This window comes from Amblyraja radiata, chromosome 20, assembly GCF_010909765.2.
Source record: "Amblyraja radiata isolate CabotCenter1 chromosome 20, sAmbRad1.1.pri, whole genome shotgun sequence".
Classification (NCBI taxonomy): Eukaryota; Metazoa; Chordata; class Chondrichthyes; order Rajiformes; family Rajidae; genus Amblyraja; species Amblyraja radiata.
The window spans coordinates 41,994,580-42,017,348 of record NC_045975.1 but is presented as its reverse complement, the minus strand read 5'-3'; the positions used below and the strand labels follow the sequence as shown (position 1 = coordinate 42,017,348).

General features: G+C 44.8%; 1 protein-coding gene across 8 annotated transcripts in view; it reads right to left on the bottom strand.

Annotated features, from left to right (window-relative positions):
- Positions 1-22,769, bottom strand: part of sox6 (SRY-box transcription factor 6) — a 651,687-nt gene that overhangs the window by 114,882 nt on the left and 514,036 nt on the right. For all 8 annotated transcript variants that reach the window (XM_033038493.1, XM_033038492.1, XM_033038491.1 and 5 more), the window contains one exon: positions 14,043-14,122. In XM_033038493.1, the coding sequence (XP_032894384.1) occupies positions 14,043-14,122 (80 nt within the window). The remainder of the gene's footprint in view (positions 1-14,042; positions 14,123-22,769) is intronic.

Sequence of the window (22,769 nt, the reverse complement as noted above, 5' to 3'; positions counted from 1 at the left end):
GCAGCGTAGGTTTACAAGGTTAATTCCCGGGATGGCGGGACTGTCATATGGTGAGAGAATGGTGCGGCTGGGCTTGTACACTGGAGTTTAGGATGAGAGGGAATCTTATTGAAACATATAAGATTGTTAAGGGTTTGGACACGCTAGAGGCAGGAAACATGTTCCCGATGTTGGGGGAGTCCAGAACCAGGGGCCACAGTTTAAGGATAAGGGGTAAGCCATTTAGAACGGAGACGAGGAAACACTTTTTCTCACAGAGAGTTGCGAGTCTGTGGAATTCTCTGCCTCAGAGGGCGGTCGAGGCCGGTTCTCTGGATAATTTGAAGAGAGAGCTAGATAGGGCTCTTAAAATAGCGGAGTCAAGGGATATGGGAGAAGGCAGGAACGGGGTACTGATTGGGGATGATCAGTCATGATCACATTGAATGGCGGTGCTGGCACGAAGGGCCGAATGGCCTACTCCTGCACCTATTGTCTATTGAGAGGGATGAGGGAGGGGGGTAGAGTGGTGGTGAGAAGCTGGAACACTCTGCTGGGGGTAGTGGTTGAGGCAGATACAATAGTGGCATTTAAGGTGCTCATGGATACACAACTGAATAGAGGGATATGGATTATGTGCAGGTGGATAACAGATGATCAGCATCATAGACACAAAATGCTGGAGTAAGTCAGTGGGACAGGCAGCATCTCTGGAGAGAAGGAATGGGTGACGTTTCGGGTCGAGACCCTTCTTCAGACTAGTCAGCGGAAAGGGAGATGGGAAATGTTGAGTGAACTCTACATCACCGTCTATACCTCTTGTTTCCATTTCCCCTGACTCTAGTCTGAAGAAGGGTCTCGTCCCGAAACGTCACCTGTTCGTTCTCACCAGAGATGCTGCCTGACCCGATGAGAATTTTGTGTCTATCTTCGGTTTAAACCAGCATCTGCAGTTCCTTCCTACACAGATCTTGGCATCATGTTTGGAACAGACATTGTGGGCTGAAGGGCCTGTTCTTGTGCTGTACTGTTATATCTTCTATATCCCATGACTTACTGCAGTGTACTTTTGTCTGTGATTTCAACTCTTTTGTTAATGAACCTCAGTAAAGATCTGGTGAAGTGTCAGTTAGCTAAATCCCTGTCCCACGGTACGAGTTCATTCAAGAGCTCTTCCGAGTTTAAAAAAAAAATCAAACTCGTGGTAAGCACGTAGAATAAACGTAGTGGGTACGTCGGAGCTCGGGTAGTCTCTTAGCGGCTCGTAACGCTAACAGCAGATACTCGGGAAACGTGGTAAGCTCGGGAAGACTCGTGAAGATTTTTCAACATGTTGAAAAATGTCCACGAGAGCCCCGAGTACCTACGAGCGGCAATTGCCGTAATTCTCCGAGTTCGAATCAGGGCAAACTCGGGAGAACTCTTGAGTGAACTCGTACAGTGGGACAGGGCTTTAAGAACAGCAAAGAAGCAATGGGAAGTTTGGGCTTGGCATGCCGGTTACAAAGTTTACGGACAGTCCAGGTTTTTGTGTCTACCAAAATTAAAACGGTTTCATGTCAAGCCAAAGATGAAGTAAAATAGCCTAATAATGTTACCTTTGACCTTCACAGGGCAAGCTTACTTCCTGCAGCTCTGACATGAAAATGGCAATGAGCCATTGTTCACAAACAATGGACTGTCAGTGTCCACATTCAGCAGCAGTCTGCACTGCGCAGTTAACCCTTTCAGTGTTGTTAGGCAGCAGTCAAAGGCAGCACAGTGCCTCGCAGCGCCAGAGGTCTAGGTCCAATCATGACCTCGGATGGTGTGTGTGCATGTGCGTGTGCGTGTGTGTGTGTGTATATGTGTGTGTGTGTGTGTGTGTGTGTGTGTGTGTGTGTGCGTGTGTGTGTGTGTGTGTGTGTGTGTGTGTGTGCGTGTGTGTGTGTGTGTGTGCGTGTGTGTGTGTGTGTGTGTGCGTGTGTGCGCGTGTGTGTGTGCGCGTGTGCGTGTGTGTGTGGGTGTGTGTGTTGTTGTGAGTATGTGTGCGTGTGTGTGGGCGTGTGTGTGTGGGCGTGTGTGTGCGTGCGTGGGTGTGTGTGGGCATGTGTGTGTGTGCGTGCGTGTGTGTGTATACATGTGCGTGTGTGTGCGTGTGCGCGAGCGTGCGTGCGTGTGTGTGTGTGTGCGTGCGTGTGTGTGTGTGTACATGTGCGTGTGTGTGCATGTGCGTGTGCGCAAGCGTGCGTGCGTGTGTGTAGTTTGCATGTTCTTTCAGTTTAGCTTAGTATTTAGTTTAGTTTAATTTAGCGTATTGTCACGTGTAGCAAGGTACAATGAACAGCGTTTTGTCGTGTTCTATCCAGTCGACAGAAACACTCTACATGATTACAACCACGTAACTTTTCTCCGGGTGCTCCGGTTTCCCCCCACAGCTCAAAGACATAGGTTAATTGGCTTCTGTAAATTGTCCCAAGTGTGTAGGATAGTGCTAGTGTGCGGGGTGATCGCGTGTCGACGCAGACTCAGTGGGCTGCAGAGCTCGTTTTCACGCTGTATCTCCAAAAACCTGTGCCCGTGTGGGTTTCCTCCGCGTGCTCCAGTTCCACACCACATCACAAAGACGTGCGGGTTTGTAGGTTAATTGGCCCTCTGTAAATTGCCCCTGCTGTGTAGGTGGTGGATGGGAAAGTGGGATAACACAGAACTAGTGTGACCGGGTGACCGATGGTTCACTGGATCAATGGTACTTTGCTGTCGCATGTATGTAGGTACAATGAAGTTATTTTCACTGAAGAAAGGTCTCGACCCGAAATGGCATCTATTCTTTTTCTCCAGAGATGCTGCCTGACCCGCTGAGTTACTCTAGTGTTCTTCGGTGTAAACCAGCATCAGCTGTTCCTTGTCTCTGTTTACTCTTTCCTTTTTTTTCCATACAGTTCATCTTCCCATCATCAGCCATGATCATATTGAATGGCGGTGCAGGCTCGAAGGGCCGAATGGCCTACTCCTGCACCTAATTTCTATGTTTCTATGTTTTTCCCCAAATGGTCAGCCATCCTTTTTCTCCAGAAATGCTGCCTGACGCACTGAGTTACTCCAGCACTTTGTGTCTATCTTTAGTCTCAATCATACTTAAGTACAAGAGTATAGGAGGATTAATTACCCTGAGACAGTCTACAAAAGCCACCACGTTCTCGGCACCTCGATGGCGATGGTGTGGCAGTATGGTCTGGATGGGCCAAAGGGCCTGTTTCCCTGCTTGTATCTCTTGAACTAAACTGAACAGCGCCTGAGAGCTGCAGAGAGTGCTGGCCCTCCAGTGTTTCTCCTTTCCTTTGTCATCTTTGCCACAATTTGTTGCGGGCTGCCTAAATGACGGTGAGCAGTGATTGCCACCGACAGCTTGTCACTTACTTTACTGACCCCACTTTTGCTGTGACAGACAGCCGACACCAGCAGAAATTAAACCCCTTTTCCTTGTTCCTCACCGTCCGCTGCCTCCTTTGTCACTTTGTTCAAGTGCAGCCTCACACATAGCAAAGCGTAATGTCCTGCCTGCCTGCCTGCAGATTGTGACAGACACCATCACATTGCATCACTCTGCCAACTTAACTGGCAGGCTCGTCAGCTACTCCTCGCCTGAATGCACAAATTACTTAAATCCTGCTCCAGAAATTAATTTCTTAAATAAGAAGTCCCTAATAAGATTTGTCTGTTTATCTTCGCTATCAAACGAGACAGTTCCTGAGACAAATGTCGCCAGGACTTGAGAGCCTGAACTATGGGGAGAGGACGGGCAGGCTAGGACTTGATTCCTTCGAGCGCAAGGTGTACACAGTCATGAGGGGAATAGAACAGAGCAGGTAGTTTAACTTAGTTTAGTTTAGTTTAGAGATACAGCACGAAAACAGGCCCTTCGGCCCGCCGAGTCCGCACCTACCAGCGATCCCCGCACATTAACACTATCCTACACGCCACACACTCGGGACAATTTACACTTATACCAAGTCAATTAGCTGACAAACATGTACGTCTTTGGAGTGTGGGAGGAAAACGAAGATCTCAGAGAAAACTCACGCAGGTCACGAGGAGAACATAGAAACATGGAAAATAGGTGCAGGAGGAGGCCATTCGGCCCTTCGAGCCACCACCGCCAACATTGTGATCATGGCTGATCGTCCCCAATCAATAACCCGTGCCTGCCTTCTCCCCATATCCCTTGATTCCACTAGCCCCTAGAGGTCTATCTAACTCGTAAAACTATCGAACGTACAAACTAGGTACAGACAAGCACCCGTAGTTGGGATTGAACCCAGGCCTCTGGCGCTGCAAACGCTGTACGGCAGCAACTCTACCGCAGCGCCACCGTGCTGCCACCGTGCAGAGAGTAAGATACCAGAGTGCAGAATATAGTGTTGCAGCATTATAACGTTCTAGTTACAGAGCAAAATGTTACAGGTAGATGGGACTACACCCTAGCTTATGTGAGGCACATTCAGTAGAAGCTGTTCCTGAATCTGGTAGGTATGTGCTTTCAAGTGTTTGTATCTTCTGCCCGATGGGAGAAGGGAGAAGAGGGAATGACCGGGTGAAATGTCCTTGATTACGTTGGCTGCTTTCCTGAGGCACTTTGAAGTGTAGCCTCTCAAACATTTCACGAAAAAATAAAATTGTGATGAAATATTAGCGATGTTGATTTATTATTAGTGATATTGATTTAGTGTTAGTGCAAGTATTGAAGTACTTGAGACATAACCAATTGTAAAACTTTATATGTTTTAAATCAGGTATACTTCTGAAATAAATCTGTATTTGACTGAAGAATAACTAAATATTTGGTGGCAGGGTGGTGCAGTGGTAAAGTTGCTGCCTTACAGCGCCGGTGAACTGGGCGTGCAGTCTGTGTGGAGTTCTCCCCGTGACATGCGTGGGTTTTTTCCGGGATCTCCGGTTTCCTCCCTCGCTCCAAAGACGCACAGGGTTGTTGGTTAATTGGCTTGGCATAAATATAAAATTGTCCCTAGTGTGTGTAGGATAGTGTTAATTTGTGGGGATTGCTGGTCGGCGCGGACTCGATGGGCCGAAGGGCCTGCTTCCCCTAAACTATCTCTAAACTAAACTAAATCATTTTCGGCGGTTCACTTGAAAAGTGGCGCTTCCCACTTATTCAAATAAATCCAGTGAATATTGTCACCGACTTCCCATCCGGGCATGATAAAACCAATGGGAAGCTGGATTCCATGCTAATAGTCTGAGATTTAGAGGGATTATCAGGAAGGCAATCTAAAGATACCAATGCTATGTCATGGAGTTAATGAGACCTCAATAACCACCAATTTTTTTGGTTCCATAATTTCTATCTGCAGGAAGTAGTTAAATCGTAAGTTGATAGTGGGAGGTTCGGTCAGGGCAAGGTCAGATCTCAAAAACATGGAACATTCATTCATCTCATTACCCTTGTTCTTGTTTGGGTAAAACCGCAATGGTATAATTTAATGCATTGCAGATCACCAAGGCACAATGAGAGCAGGAACTAAATAGAATTGATCTTAATTTCCACAAATGGAGATAAAAATGCATTTTAAAAAAGGGGACTGGCTTTGTCAATTTTTTTTCTGGGAAATCTTGCTTCAAAATCAAGGAGACATACTGGAGTTTTCCAGTGTTTTTATATGTCATGGGAAGGACAAAATGTTTGGTGGAAATGTACATCAATTACGTTGAAGTTAAATCAAAAAGTGTCAGCCCAAACATTTTTTCGACAAAAAAAATCTACCAATTTAATTCTGCATTATAAAATAATTTGTACCATCAGCCACTGGTCTTATCAGATTTGAAATTAATATACACACTGTCACTCTGAGAAGCTTTTGCAAAAATGTTGTGATAAGCATATTATAAAAGCATATTCTCTACGAAAGATAAAATATGAGCCATATTACAAGCCACGGTTTGTTGAACAATGTTTTAGGCAAAGAGAAAGTAATATAATTTTATAAGCACCTTATATCACTTTAGTTTGCAGTGTCAAGTCATTAAAACTAAATGTCCTGGAAGTGATTGGTTGCTTTTCAGACTCTTATAATAAAATAACCCTCAAGATTTCAGGATTTAAAATCATTATTTTTACCTTCACCTCTGTTGTTTTTCTTTTCTATTCGATCAGCAGTGTCTGCACATTTGATCTTGAACTGGCAAATCGGGCAAAGTTTGCTTTTATCTGATGTTGAAGCCACAAATTAGGGTTCACACTGGCCTGTGCTGCTCTAAGCTGCTGCTTCCTAAGTTAAACTAATGCAAAAGGTTCCCTACAGGAATGACACCACTAACTGTTCCACTGCTGTTGCTGGATGAGGAAGTGGGAGAAAACGATCCTGAAAAAACAATTGAATTTTGCTCTTCTCTGAAATGTAGTGAGCTTATGCACAAGCACTGAAATCTGCTCTAGGAACGCTCCTGCAACCTTCTTCTGAGATGTCCCCGCCATTCAGCTAGAAGGTCAAATCCACACGGTGCCCTTAGAGTTACAGTTGTTCCCAGGGTTAAACAAATATATTATCCAAATTAATGTTTAAAGCCTCTCGGCCTCCCTTCAGATATATGACTATTCATGACTCCATCTGCTGTGCTGTTTCACTAAAAATAGAATGATTTGGCCTTGGCTCTACCCATTATTCTGCCCCTGGGGCGTATTGAGAAATGCTCTGGACCAGCACCCAGCATAACCACAAAAGGTCATTCTCCAAAGTATACTTTGTTTACAGTTAAGAAGAGGACTCTTTAACCGGCATCTGTGCATTCCTCTCATTCTCTGTCCCACCCCCACCATTCTATTTGTTGCTCTCAACATACAAATACTGTATACAAATTCCAATCGACTGGTGAAACTGTTAGTACTTGTGCTGCAGCTGCATGCATTGTTAGGACTTGCCAAGCCTCATTAAAGCTCGGAGAGATAAGCAGTGAAGGACAAATTACACTACTGTATCTACAAGAAAAGTTGCATGTCACATTTTTCACAAAGTGTTGACTTTGTTTGGTAATAATCCTGGCGATTTAAAGTTTTCACGTTTAAACACTATCTATGGGCTGTTTGTCATTATTATTATTATTCTCACATTAACAATTCCCGATGCAGGGGGTTAAATGTGAGGTGAATGGTTTTAATTAACAATGAGACGCAAAACAGCTCATGAATGCCCTCATTTTCTCTCTTTGTAATATTGAGGGGACAATCAGAGTGTAATCTCATGAAACAAGCACCACAATGGGGCATGTGAACCCTTTACTGCTTATCGGGAGCGCCTGATATGAAATACTCTCTCTCTTAGGAATACAGTGACTCAAACAAAAGCTGCGTTTAGCTTGAGACCATTTATAGATTGGTATACAGCAGAGGAGCATCTGGATGCTGGTCACCATTGTCTACATGTGGAGGCACTTCCCCTTGACCCAGCTTTTCACTGGCATCAGAGCCCACACTGTAACATAGGTTTGGTTCAGTTCAGAGATACAGCGTGGAAACGGGCCTACCAATCTGCACTGGCCAGCGATCGCCCGTACACGAGAACTATCCTACACACTTACAATTTTACCAAAGCTAATTAACCTACAAACCTGTACATCTTTGGAGTGTGGGAGGAACCCGGAGCACCCGGAGAAAGCCCACACAGGTTATGGGGAGAACGTACAAATTCCATACAGACAGGACCTGTAGTCAGGATCGAAACCGGGTCTCTAGCACTGTGAGGCGGCAACTCTTGAAGCCCTTTAGAACAGGCTTCAAGTGCTCCTCTTTCTCAGAATCCTAATTAAAATCTTAATATCAAAGACTTGTCCCACCCCGGTCATTTCTTCTTCTCCCCGCTCCCATTCGGCAGAAGGTGCAGAAGCTTGAAAGCGCGCAGCACCAGACTCAGGAACAGCATCTTCCCTGCTGTTATCAGGCATCTGAACGGTCCTTCCATAAGCTGGGGTACTGTCCGATTCACCTCTACCCCATTGCGGACATTAGACTTTGTCTCTGGACCTGATGCGCTACAATGCTGAGAACTATATACAGTACTCTGCAGATAGACACAAAATGCTGGAGCGGGACAGGCAGCATCTATGAAGAAGGGTCTCCATCCGAAACATCACCCATTCCTTTTCTCCAGAGATGCTGTCCATCCCGCTGAATTACTCCAGCATCTTGTGTCTATCTTCGGTTTAAACCAGCATCTGCAGTTCCATCCTGCAGCATCCTATATATCCCCTTTGCTGTACCTATTGTACTGGAGTTTGATTTGATTGCATCTATGTGTGGTATAACTGATCTGTTTGGATAGGATGCAAAACAAAGCTTTTCACTCAACTTCGGTGCATGGGACAATAGTAAACCTAAACCTAAACAACATATAAACAGCCACAGCTTCAGGACTAGAATGAATGAATACACAGTAAGCTGATATTCCCAATGACTTTGCACGTAGTGGAGTTGAGTCACTGTAGGCAGTACATCCTCATCCCAAATGGGCTGGTGCAGCAAGCAGCAACAAGTGAGAGTTGTGTAGCCCAGTCCATCACACAGACCAGTAACCCCACCATCCATCCCATTTGTACCTCACGCTGCCATGGAAAAGCAGCGACATAATCAAAGACTTTCCCCCCCCCCTGGTCATTCCTCCTTATCCCTGCTCGCATCTGACAGAAGATACTGGATCCTGAAAGTGCGTACCACCAGACGCAGGAACAACATCTTCCCCTCTGTTATTAGGCTCCTCATCGGTTCATAAGCTAGGGGACTGTCCTGATCTTCCAGCCTACCTCATTGCAGACGTTGAACTTTTTCTCCGGAACTGTAACGCCACATTGCTGTAACACTATATGTGGCACTCTGGTATATTTCTCTTTGCATTCAAAGTTGTTCTTATATATGGTTTGATCGCAGTCTTGTATAGTATGTTGAGGTTTGACTGGATAGCAAGCAAACAAAGGCTTTTCATTGTATCCCAGTACAGGTTCCAATAATAAATCTCTACAAACATCTAAGCTCAGCTGCACTATCCCATGAACTCAGCTTACTACCAATATTCACTGCCAATATCACACTTTGAGTTAGGGGTCCCTGTGCCACTGAATGTATCCCAGCATAATCATCACGCTATTAGATGGGGGAAGGGGGAGTTGGGGGGGAGTTGGGGGGGGGAGAGGGTAGAGCCATGTTATGGACAAGAGAGAAACTGTGTTGCTTTAAATTCATAATTCCATCAGATTTTCAAATCATCGGCCTTGTGTCGGAAATTTCCCAGCAATAAACAGGCTCGAGACTAGTCTGTGTGTTGCTAGTTTAGAAAATCCATCTTCCATCCCTTCCATTGACTCTATTTACACCTCACGCTGCCCCGGCAAGGCCAGCAGCATAATCAAGGATGAGTCGCACCCTGGCCACCCTCTCCCATCGGGCAAAAGGTATAGAAGTGTGAGAACACACACCTTCAGATTCAGGGACAGTTTCTTCCCAGCTATTATCAGGCAACTGAATCATCCTATCCCAACCAGAGATCAGCGCTGAACTACTATCCATCTCATTGGTGACCTTCAGACTATCCTTGATCAGACTTTACTAGCTTTACCTTGCACTAAACGTTATTCCCTTATCATGTATCTATATGCTGTAAATGGCTCGATTGTAATCATGTATTGTCTTTCCGCTGATGGGATAGCACGCAACAAAAGCTTTTCACTGCACCTCGGTACATGTGACAATACACTAAACTGAAACATCTTCATATATTTCAGTACAGTCACCAGGGATGAAAGTAAACTGGTACAGATTAGCCATAGGCAACACGGACCGAGGCCCAACTTGTCCATGCTCACCAAGATGCCCCATCTACACGTCTCATTTGCCCGCATTTGCCCCATATCCCTCTAAACCTTTCCTCTCCATGTACCTGTCCAAGAGTTTCAAATGTTGTTATAGCACCTGCTTCAATGAGTCTGAAGAAACGTCACCTATTCCTTTTCTCCAGAGATACTGTCTGACCTGCTGAGTTACTCTAGCTTTTTGTGTCTATATTTGGTTTAAACCAGCATCTGCAGTTCCTTCCTATACACCTGCTTCAATTAGCTCTTCTGGCAGCTTGTTCCATATATCTACCACAATCCATGTAATAAAGTTGCCCCTCAGGTTTCTATTCAATCTTGGCCCTCTCACCTACATATGCTGTTCTGGAGGGAAACTGGTCAAAGTGTTGCTGAAGATATGTTTGTGTTTGAGTTTGAGTTTATTGTTACGTGTATCGATGTACAATGAAATGCTTTTGTTGCGAGCTAACCAGTCAGCAGAAAGACATCACATGATTACAATCGAGCTGTCCACAGTGTACAGATACATGATAAAGGGAATGAGGTCAATAGTGCAAGATAAAGCTCAGTAAAGTCCGAACAAAGATTGTCCGAGCGTCTCCAATGAGGTAGATAGTGGCTCAGGCCCACTCTCTAGTTGTGGTAGGATGGTTCAGGTGCCTGATAACAGCTGGGAACACCACCCCAGTAAGACATTTACACAACAACACTGGGAACAAAACAATTCCAGTAACTTTCATCTTCACTTATAGCTAGACAGAGAGGAAGCACAAAGAGCTTTCATGTCCACTCAGTCCTCACACACTGCACATCCAAAGCAAACCTAATGATGCTCCATTCAAGTATGGCCACTGTTGTTTTACAAGCAAACATGATAACTGATTCAACAGTCTGAAGAGTTTCGACCTGAAACGTCACCCATTCCTTCTATCCAGAGATGCTGCCTGCCTGTCCCACTGAAATACTCCAGCATTTTGTGTCTAACTTTGGAGTAAAGCAGCATCTGCCGTTCCATCCTACACATAGAAACATAGAAAATAGGTGCAGGAGGAGGCCATTCGGCCCTTCGAGCCAGCACCGCCATTCATTGTGATCATGGCAGATCGTCCCCAATCAATAACCCGTGCCTGCATGGTTCCCATGACAACTGATTTGCCTGCAGTAAGGTTCAGTAAATAGACTGATGATCAAATAATTTCCCAGATTTTAGTTGATGCCTCTAAATCTGTGTCAACATGGAACAGTACAGCACAGGAACAGGCCCTTCAGCCCACAATGTCCGTGCCAAAGATGATGCCAAATTAAACAATTCTCCTCTGCCTGCACATGATCCATATCCCACTTTTCCCTGCATATCGACATACCTATCCAAAGGCCTCTTAAAGGCCACATATCTGCGCTCTGTATCTGCCTACTCCACCACCAGCCCTGGCAGTGTGTTCCAGGCACTCACCACCCTCTGCGTAACAAACCTGCTCCGCATATCTCCTTTAAATGTTGCCCCTCTCACCATAAAGCTATGCGCTCTAGTCTTTGACATCTCCACCCTACGAAAGAGGTTCTGACTGTCTACCCTATCTATACCTGTCCTAAGTTGATATACTGCTGTCCTCCCTAATGTGGGAGATGTATGCATAATATTCTAGCAAACACAAGAGACTGCTGGAGGTACACAGCTGGTCAGGCCACCTCTAGGAGGGGAAGGAATGTCTGTAAAATGAACCCGACCCAAAACTCCATCCGCCTAATCCCTCCACCTGTTGAGTTCCTCCAGCAGTTTGTTTTGTGCTCAGGATTTCAGGTTTGCTTTCACTGGAGTCCAATATACTTGCAAAATGACATCTTTCCTTTTGTATTATTCTTGAAAGTTGGGCTGAAGGGCCAGTTTCCGTACTGCACAACTCTACGACTCCATGGGGACTCAAGGATCTGCAGATGCTGGAATTTTGAGCAAAACACAAAGTGCTGGAGGAACTCAATAGGTCAGGCAGTATCTGTGGAGGGAATGGACAGATGGCATTTCGTGTTGGGACTCTTCAATCACATGGAGGGTCCCCCCCCATTAGGGTCTATGCCTCTCTATGTGGGCTATGCTGTGCACCTACACCAGGACACAGGTCATGGACAGCCAACTTTGATTAAACCCCAGATTTTCAACAAACAGTTAATTTTTCTTTGAAAATGGCACCTAAAGAATGTCATGGCATTTTGCGATATGGTTTCTACCCCAATCTGTTTAGTTTACATTAGTTTAGAGATACAGCGTGGAAACAAGCCCCATCGGCCCACCATGTCCAAGCCGACCAGCGATCACCCCGTACTCTAGCCCCGACCACGGGTGAACAAAGGAGGAAGACTGACTGAACTGTATTGCCTTCCATCACAGTGAAGAATGCTGTGGTGGATGTTTATGTTAAATTTTATTGTATATTGTGTTCTTTTTCATTGTATAGCTACATGGTAACTCTGTTCACTGTACCTTAATTGGTGCATGTGACAAATAAATGTGAACCTTGAACCTTGAACCTTGAACTAGAGCCAATTTACAATCTTTCCCGAAGCCAATTAACCTACAAACCTGCACGTGTTTGGGGTGTGGGAGGAAACCGGAGATCCCGGAGAAAGCCCATGCAGGTCACAGGGAGATTGTCCAAACCCTGTCCAGACAACACCCATGGTCAGCATGGAACCCGTGTCTTCAGCGCTGTGCGGCATTAACTCTGCCGCTGCTCCACCGTGCCGCCCGTTGGGTAAGGGAGGATAAGCAATGAACGTCGCCGAAACCATTGGGGGAACTGTGCATCGGGATTGTTATTATAAGATCAAATTGAAGACGGAGCCCACCTTTGCCATCTCATCTTTGTGGTCCGTCACTCCATCAGTGCCGCGTGTAATTGCAAACATTTGCCACCTACGATATTGTACAGAGCAACAATATTACAACATTGTACCTACAATTAGGGCGGCACGATGGCGCAGCTATAACATTGCTGCCTTACAGCGGCAGAGACCGCGATTCGATCCTGACTACGGGTGCTGTCCGTACGGAATTTGTACGTTCTCCCCCGACCACATTTTCTCCGGTTGCTCCGGTTTCCTCCCACATTCCTCCCACGTGCAGGTTTGTAGGTTAATTGGCTTCTGTAAATTCTACATTGTCCCTAGTGTGCGCTAGTGTACGGGGTGATTGCAGGTCGGCATGAATTCAGTGGGCCGAAGGGCCCGCTTGCACGTTGCATCTCTAAAATCGAAAGTCTAAAGCTGCTGTCTTACAGCGCCAGAGACCCAGATTCGATCCTAACTGCGGCTGTTGTCTGTGTGGAGTTGGACCGCGTGGGTTTCCTGCGGGTGCTCCGGTTTCCTCCCTTTGCTCAAAGACATGCGGGTTTGTAGGTTAAATAGCCGCTATAAATTGTCCCAAGTTTGTCGTGTGTGAATGTGAAAGCAGGAATTGTCACCTATCCATGTTTTCCACAGATGCTGCCTGATTCCTGAATTACTCCAGCACTCTGTGAATTGTCACCTATCCATGTTCTCCACAGATGCTGCCTGACCCGCTGAGTTACTCCAGCACTCTGTGAATCGTCACCTATCCATGTTCTCCACAGATGCTGCCTGACCCGCTGAGTTACTCCAGCAGTTTGTGTCTGTTTTTGTAAACTAGCATCTGCAGTTCCTTGTTTCTACATAAAACATAGAAGCAGTGTGAATGTGTGATTGATGGTCAGTGTGGAATCAATGGGCTGAATCTCCAAACCAAATTAAGCATCTTGTACTGTCGCAGTTGCATACAGATCAAGATGTTCCAGAATGTAAACTGGCCAAAAGATTTGCTCTGAAGAAGGGTCCCGACCCCAAACGTCACCTACCCATGTCCTCCACAGATGCTGCCTGACCCGCTGAGTTATGCCAGCACCGTGTGCTGTGAATTGCACCAACCTGCCAGAGACTTGCAGCAGATTTCCTCTCTAAAACTTTCAGGAAATGAGCCAGAAGATGGACTCCATTGAGTCACACTGCAAAGCCTGACCATATGGCTGCTTTTAAATGATGTTACCGCACTGCAATGTGTTTCCATAGAGCCCGACTTTCCCTGCTGCTATTCAATGAGTGCTGAAAGCGTTAATTTTGCTTGACAGTGAAAAGAGCACAAATCTCTCCAGTATTCTTGCTGGCATTCGGCGCTACGCCTTGGCTGGTGTCCCGGAGTTTGCTGTTGTTGTACATACCTGGAGCTGTAGTGGGCTGAGGCCAGATGCAGCAGCAGCTGCCATTGTCGACGGAATGAGCTGCACAGGGTAGCTATCACCTGTCGACGAAGAACAATGCACACAGGTTCAGACAATGAGCTAGGAACGGCGGCCAACATGTGCCAACATCGCCTGTGCCACAGCGGCCCGCGTACAGCCCAAACACCCTGCCAGACAAAAGCCTCAGCTGGACGTGAAAATCGCAATGCCCACTCAAAACCTTAGTGCACAGATGGCCCGCAGGCAATCCTTTGAGAAGGGTGGAAGATCTGTTCTTTTAATATTTCTGGGTGAAATCAGCTATTCAAATAATAAAACAAGTACCAATATAATATCAGTCTGAAGAAGGGTTTCGGCCCGAAACGTCGCCTATTTCCTTCGCTCCATAGATGCTGCTGCACCCGCTGAGTTTCTCCAGCATTTTTGTGTACCTTCGATCTTCCAGCATCTGCAGTTCCTTCTTGAACACCAATATAAAAAGCCTCTCATCAATGGGTATTGATTAATACCAGGTCTATTACTGAAAGAAGTATCTGTGTTGACCAGATTCGATGTGAAGGTTTACCTACCCATGGGACCATGGTCAATATTTTAGCTGAGTGAGATAAATTTTCAAATGAAGCGAAACACCAAATGCCGGAGGAACTCAGCTGGCCATGCAGCATCTATGGAGGGAATAGATAGGTGATGTTTCGGGTTGTGGCTCGCCTTCAGACTGATTCTGATGAAACGTCGCCTGTCCTTCACCTGTATCCACCTACCACTTGCCAGGCTTAGACCCACCCCCACCTCTCTCGATCAGTTTTCTCCCTACCAGCGGCAATTTGCAGAGAGCCAATAGACCCACAAACCCGCACGTCCTGGAGATGTGGGAGGAAACCAGAGCACCCAGAGGAAACCCACATGGTCACAAGGAGAATGTGTAAACTCTACACAGTCAAGACCAGAGGTCAGGATTAAACCGGGGTCTCTGGCGCTGTGAGGCAGCTGCTCTACCCGCTGCACCACAGTGGCACACTAATGGCCACTGAACGGCTGGTTCAGCACATCTGGGGAAGAAAAGCGAAGAAGTTCCTCTTTTTAATTATGAATATTTTGTTTAATATTTTTATTTACAATCGCTTTGTTCAATATCTTTCTTTTTAAAAATGTTTTTTAACATTCCATTTCTTTATTTCACTTTTGTATGGATTTTAAACATCAGAGACATTGAATTTCCTAATACCGTTGACAGTTGGCTAAGCTGGGGCAAACGTTTGCTGACATTGAGAGTCTTTCAGAATAGTTTTGGGAGTGAGGTTTCTATTGCATTGTATGGGACCTTCCCAAAGATCAAATGTCTTAATGCTGGGACGAGAGAGACTTAGGAATGGCAAACTACCTGGTACACTCCAATGATCTCCAGGCCATTTGAAGCCTCCTTGGCGTTAAAATGAATTAATATTAATTTGTTTAAGAAAGAACTGCAGATGTCGGAAAAATCGAAGGTTGACCGAAATGCTGGAGGAACTCAGCGGGTGAGGCAGCATCTATGGAGAGAAGAATGGGCGATGTTTTGGGTCAAGACCCTTCTTCAGACTGATGTCGGGGGGGCAGGAAAAAGAAAGGAAGAGGCAGAGACAGTAGGCTTGTGGGAGAGCTGGGAAGTGGAGGGGAAGAAGGGAGAAAGCAAGGATTATCTGAAATTAGAGAAGTCAATGTTCATACCGCTGGGGTGTAAACTACCTAAGCGAAATATGAAGAGCTGTTTCTCCAATTTGTGCTGGGCCTCACTCTGGCAATGGAGGAGGCCCAGGACAGAAAGGTCAGATTTTGAATGGGAGGGGGAGTTGAAGTGCTGAACTACCGGGAGATTAGGTTGGTTAGTATGAAGAGAGTGGAGGTGTTGGGCGAAGCGATCGTCGAGCCTGCGCTTGGTCTCGCCGATTTAGAGAAGTTGACAGTGGATGCAGTAGATGAGGTTGGAGGAGATGCAGGTGAACCTCTGCCTCACCTAGAAAGACTGCTTGGGTCCTTGGATGGAGTCGAGGGGGAGGTAAAGCGACAAGTGTAGCATTTCCTGCGGTTTCAAGGGAAAGTGACCAGGGAGGGTGTGGTTTGGGTGGGAAGGGACAAATTGATCAGGGAATTACGGAGGGAACAGTCTCTGCAGAAAGCATAAAGGGGAGGAGATGGGAAGTTGTGGCCAGTGGGAGGATCCCGTTGGAGGTGGTGAAAAATATTAATTTGTTGAGCTGCAAGCCTGGTTCCAGAGATTTGTATTGGATTTTCCTTTACAACCAACCAGTTCAAGTTGGCAAGAAAATATATCACATGTAAACCAGCATCTGCTGTTCCCTTTTATCACCAATCAACTTCCAGGGTGCATCATAGAAAGATTGGATAGAGTGGATGTGGAAAGGATGTTTCCACTAGTGGGAGAGTCTAGGACCAGACTGGCCTCTTAGCTTTCGGAAGGAGATGAGGAGGAATTTCTTGAGTCAGAGGGTGGTGAATCTGTGGAATTCTTTGCCACTGAAGGTTGTGGAGTCTCTCAATGGATATTTTTTTATGGCAGAGATAGATAGATTCTTGATTAGTACGGGTGTCAGGGGTTATAGGGAGAAGGCTGAAGAATGGGGCTGAGAGGGAAAAATAGATCAGCCATGATTGAATGGCGGAGTAGACTTGATGGGCCGAATGGTTTGAAACAATTAGACTGGTAGGATGGTTCGAAGGGCCAAATGGCCTACTCCTGCAACTATTTTCTATGTTTCTATGTTTCTATAGGACAGGTTTGGAGGGATATGGTGTGGATCGGACAGGTTTGGAGGGTATGGTGTGGATCGGACAGGTTTGGAGGGATATGGACCAAACGCGAACTGGTGGGACTTGTGTAGCTGGGACATGTTGGCCGTTGTGGACAAGATGGGCCGACGGGCCTGTTTCTACACTGTATCACTAAGACTCTATCAATGGCCTCATTCTGCTCCTGTCACTTATGAACTTAAGAAGGACTTTGGAAGCTCAGGTCAAAAACACTGATATTTTTGGTGAGCATCTTAAATCATGAGAACGTTCCTATGTCAAATGCGATTAATAATTCTGTTCATTGGTATTTTCAAAACGCTTCAGTTGCAATAAAAAGGAAATTCAAACCGCACCGGGAAGTCTAAATGACTGTAATAGGAGATAGCAATGATGTTAAGAAACAGCAACGGAAAGACAGGTTTAACAAATCAATAACAAGCAAACAGTCCACAGGTACAAATATCGTACATTGAGATGAAAAGTTACAAAGGAGAAAAACTGATGATAAAAGAGTAAATATTAAGCTTATTCCAAGAAAATAGTATCATAGTCCCTGGATAGTTTAATACCCCATTGGAAAATGTCTGGTGTTAGAAGCCAGCAATCCATATCTGATGATTATTTGGACTATAAGTTGCCAGCTACATGGTCCATAATTGTTCTGTCAATAATGCAGTCAAGTGTAGGATTCTCAGCACCGTTTGAAATCTCAATCTCAACTCACATTCAAGAGATGAACTTGCCAGTTCTGGCTGAATGTTTTGAACAGGCAACATAGATCAAGAGCTGACTAACTCACTCATGCATCCCATGGTACCTGCAAAGTAATAACACTGGCACGGACTGATAGAGATTTGCCAGAAACTAAACCTTCCTTTGCTCAATCAAAAGATTACTTGAGTAAGTGTTTAGGAAGAGTGGGCAGAGAAATATCTGTTACTGCACATATTTCATATTCATAAGTCATAGAAGTAGAATGAGGAAATTCGACCCATTGAGTCTACACTGCCAGTCAATCATGGCCGATCTGTCTGTCTCTCTCAACTGCATTCTCCTGCTTCTCCACATGACCCCTGCCACCTGTACTAATCAACATTCTGTCAATCTTGCTTTAAAACTAGCCATTGCCTTGGCCTCCACAGCAGTCTGTGGCAATGAATTCCAGAGATTCACCACCCTCTGACAAAATAAATTTCTCCTCGTCTTTCTAGAGGAACATCCTTTTATTCTGAAGCTGTGCCCTCTGGTCCTAGACTCTCCCACTAGTGGAAACATCCTCGCCACATCCACTCTATCCAGGCCTTTCGCTTACCAGACATTTTCCTTTAAATGTTTCCATTATGAAAGAAATCTACCCCTGACTCTCAGTCTGAAGAAGGGGTGTAAACCAGCATTTGCAGTTCCTTCCTACACACTCAATAAAACATGGAATTAAAAGCCGCTAAGAATTACTAATCCGCAAAAGCAATCAGCAAGTTTGCATTTGTCTTAACACAATATATAATTGAAAGTTATGTTAGTACGTTATGAGAAAATACTGTTTATTGGCAGTTCAGTACCAAAGGATCGATTGGCAGCATTTGCCCTGACCACAATATTTTGTCAAATATTTAACTTAAGAACAGATCTACCCTCGCTTTAAGAAAAGTGCCTTAAATCAATGGGGCATGGTAGATATTAGAAAGGAACTATAAAAGATCTCAATAGAGGTGCAAAATAGTGGGAATAATTAAGCAGAATTTTTTTTAAAAACGATTGTTAATAATGTTTTGGTGTTAAAATTTTTGTAGTGAGACAAATGTAACAACACAAGCAATTCTGCTCAATATTTCAGATGAATTGTGTAGGAAGGAACTGCAGATGCTGGTTTACACCAAAGATAGACACAAAATGCTGGAGTAACTCAGTGGACCAGGCAGCATTTCTGGAGAGAAGGAACGGGTGACGTTTCGAGTCGAGACCCTTCTTCAGATGAATTATGAAGTTATATTAATACCTTTTGCTTTTTATTGGTAAGTAGATTTGGAGGTAGGTGCGATATTGCAAACATGCAAAAATATTAAAAACATTATAGATCAGGGCCGAGGGAGAAAAGAACCACAACTTGGAGTGTTTTCCTCGTACATACAATTTCAGTTGAGATCTCAGTCTCTGTGACCTATTGAAACAGAGACACACTAACAAATCTACACCTCATCAATCTGTGCACCACAGTAAAAACATACATGCTTCATAAAGATCTCTCTTCAGGCTGCTCCTAAAGTTCTGCAACACTGCATGTCTTAATACCACCTCCTGAGCTCGACTACTTCACAAGATTTGTTTCCCTCTCAGGACAATTTAAATGATAAAACAACAATGTAAAATGATTGCTTGTGTGAATTCTTTTTTTTTCCCCTTAACAAATATTCTTTTAAATCAGCCAAACTGATCAGCAGTGGCATTCTGTGAAACCGAGTGCACGCATGTTTATGCTTGAGGGAGGGTGACTGGGGTAGAAATGGATAAGCAAGAGAGGTGGATCACTACAGGTGTTGCTTTGTATGCCATTAAAGGTTTCTGCATGTCAAACCTAATAACATTATAAGATGAAAATCCCCTTCACAGCCATTGTGCTGGTGAACTCAGGAAAATCTCAATTCATGCGGATGCTGGCTAATTGGTTCTTTAAACTACACCTCACCTTTGGTACCTCACCTGAATTTAATCATGGATTCATACATCGTCGAAACATGCCCTTCAGACCTACTTGTCCACTCCAACCAACATACACCAGCTACACTAGTCCCTCCTGCCCGCGTTTGGCCCATATCCCTCTAAATCTTTCCAATCCATATATTACCCAACTACCTCTTCTGGCATCTTGTTCCATATACCCACCACCCTCTGTGTGAAAAAGTTTCCCCTCAGGTTCCTATTAAATCTTTCCTCTCTCACCTTAAAATGATGTCCTCTGGTTGTTAATGCCCCTTCTCTGAGTAAGAGACTATGTGCATCAACCAACCCAATCTACAGTATTCATCTCATGATCTTATGCACCTCTATAAGATCATCTCTCTTCCTCCTGTGCTCCAAGGAATGAAGTCCTAGCCTGCTCATCCTCTCCCTATAGCTCAGGCCCTCAAGTCCTGGCAACATCCTTGTAAATCTCCTCTGCACTCTTTCCATTGGAAAGTTTGGTTGTAAAACAAACTGCAAGTGAAGATACAGTCGTTAGAGATGGATCATGTGCCGGAGAAGATATTTGTTTGCCTTGGCATCATGTTAGGCACAGATATTGTGGGCTGTAGTTCTGTTCCCGTGCTGTAGTTTTCGATGCTGAGTATTACATGGAGCAGAATCAATTTGATAAAACTTTCGTTAATATTAAATTGATTTTGTGTCGCAACTTGTTATTTTTCACCCGAGACCAGACAGACTAATCCCACTAAGGAAGAAGTGGGCAGAACAGTGGTGAAGCAGTAGAGTTGCTGCCTCACAGCGCCAGAGACCCGGGTTCAACCTTGACTAAGGGGTTCTCCCTGTGACCACGTGGGTTTTCTCCAGGTGCTCCAGTTTCCTCCCACACTCCAAAGACAAAGTAGGTTAATTGGCTTCAGCAAAAATAAATTGTGAATTGTCTCTAGTGTATAGGATAGTGTCAGTGTACGGGTGATCGCTGGTCAGCAGAGACTTGGTAGGCTGAAGGGCCTGTTTCCAGCTGTATCTCTAAAGTCCAAAGCATATTTGGAACAGTCTTGTGAACTAGTCAATATATGGATGTAAAATGATTTCCTCATGACCATACTGGGTCATAAAAATCCAACATCTTTTATATTCTGAAGAACTGACTAGCCTTGTTCCATTGTTTTGAAGTGTCTTTCATTTTCTCTCAAAGATTCTAGTCTTTTAGCTTTTGTTTGGAACAACGCCTAAACATATAATCTTCATTTTACAAGTTTGAATGATGACCAAAGGCACGCTATGGCCTTGTAGAAACAAGGAACTGTAGATGCTGGTTTACAATAAAAAAGACACAAAATTTAGTTTAACTTGGTTTAGTTTAGTTTAGAGATACAGTGTGCAAACACGCCTCTGGCCCATTGAGTCTGTGCCAACCAACGATCACCCTTACACTGCACACTAGGGGCAATTGTTTACATGCGGTCACAGGGGGAACATAATGACAGCACCCGCAGTCAGGATCGAACCTGGGCCTCTGGTGCTGTGAGGCAGCAGCTCTACCGCTGTGCTGAACTGAAGAGTATCAGACACAATAATCCTGCTCCATCATTTTTACCAGCTACTTCAACTGAGTTTGGGGATCTGGCCGATCTTTACAGATCAGTGAATGTATCAACAATCCATTGGGGGAAAAAAATGATTGTTTAAGATAGTTTTTTTAAATTTTAAATTGCCTTCCACTCTGACTCTCCTTGGCATGGAGTCAATGAACATGCTGCAGCAATCTTCTGCAAATTTGTTCTCCAGATTAAGAATGCTTGCGTGAGGAAAAGTTTTATTTAATTTGTTTGAAGAACAGGTTGCATGTTCAAACAAGAGTCCATACTTTTGCTGCCTCGGCAAAGAACAGCAATGCTAGCTACTCCGTCACACAATAGTGTGTCATCTGTGTACAAATCCTCTACCATTTGTTCCTGCTGTATTGTCTATTTTAAAGTTATTCGATCGGTATTTGGGATTGAATAGACGTACATAAAAACCCATATCACAGACAAGGGGCTGCTGTTCCTGTAACTTAATTAACTAAACAAATCATCTTGGTTCAAAATGCTGGAGAGACACAGGAATTTACTCGTGTGAAAGGGCTCACGGTGGCGCAGTGGCAGAGTTGCTGCCTCACAGCGCCGGCGACCCGGGTTCGATCTTGACTACGGACGCTGTCAATATGGAATTTGTGTATTTTGCTTCTGAACGCGTGGGTTTTCTCCAGGTGCTCAGGTTTTCTCCCACATCCCAAAGACGTGCAGGTTTGGTAGGTTAATTGGCCCTCTTTACATTGTCCCTAGTGTGTAGGAGTGGATGTGGAAGTGGGATAATATAGAACTAGTGTGAACGGGTGATCGATGGTCAGCGTAGGCTTGGTGGGCTGAAGGGCCTGTTTCCATGCTGTTTCTCTAAACTAAAACCACTCAAAGATAGGCTATGTAACTGGAACCTTTAATTGAGAATGCAGTAAAGAATGTGAGCATTACCCAGTCACTAAGATAGATAGATAGGTGGGACAGGCATAGATAGGGTAGACAGTCAGAACCGTTTTCCCAGAGTGGAAATGTCAAATCTTAAAGGACATAGGTTTAGAACAGCAAAGTTGTGCAAGTCTGGTGTTTCCCACAGAGACTGGCATGCTTGATAGATGCATGAATATGCAGGGAATGGAGGGAAATTATCATGTGCTGAACATTTAGAACGGAGACGAGGAAACACTTTTTCTCACAGAGAGTGGCGAGTCTGTGGAATTCTCTGCCTCAGAGGGCGATGGAGGCAGGTTCTCTGGATGCTTTCAAGAGACCCTTAAAAATAGCGGAGTCAGGGGATATGGGGAGAAGGTAGGAACGGGGTACTGATTGGAGATGATCAGCCATGATCACATTGAATGGCGGTGCTGGCTCAAAGGGTCAAGTGGCCTACTCCTGCACCTATTGTCTATTGTCTATAATGCCAAGATCAATTATTATCTGACTGCACATAATCAATATCCTTTCATTACCTGTGTATCCATGCATACCCTAAAGTTTCTTAAAAGCCACTATCATATCTGTCTCCACCACCAACCCTGGCAGCGTAGACTGTGTGTAAGAACTTGCCCCTCACATCTCCTTTATACACTGTTCCTCTCACCTTAAAGCAATGCCCTCTAGTATTTAATGTTTCCAACCTGGGAAAAAGTCTCTGACTGTCTATCCTATCCACGTC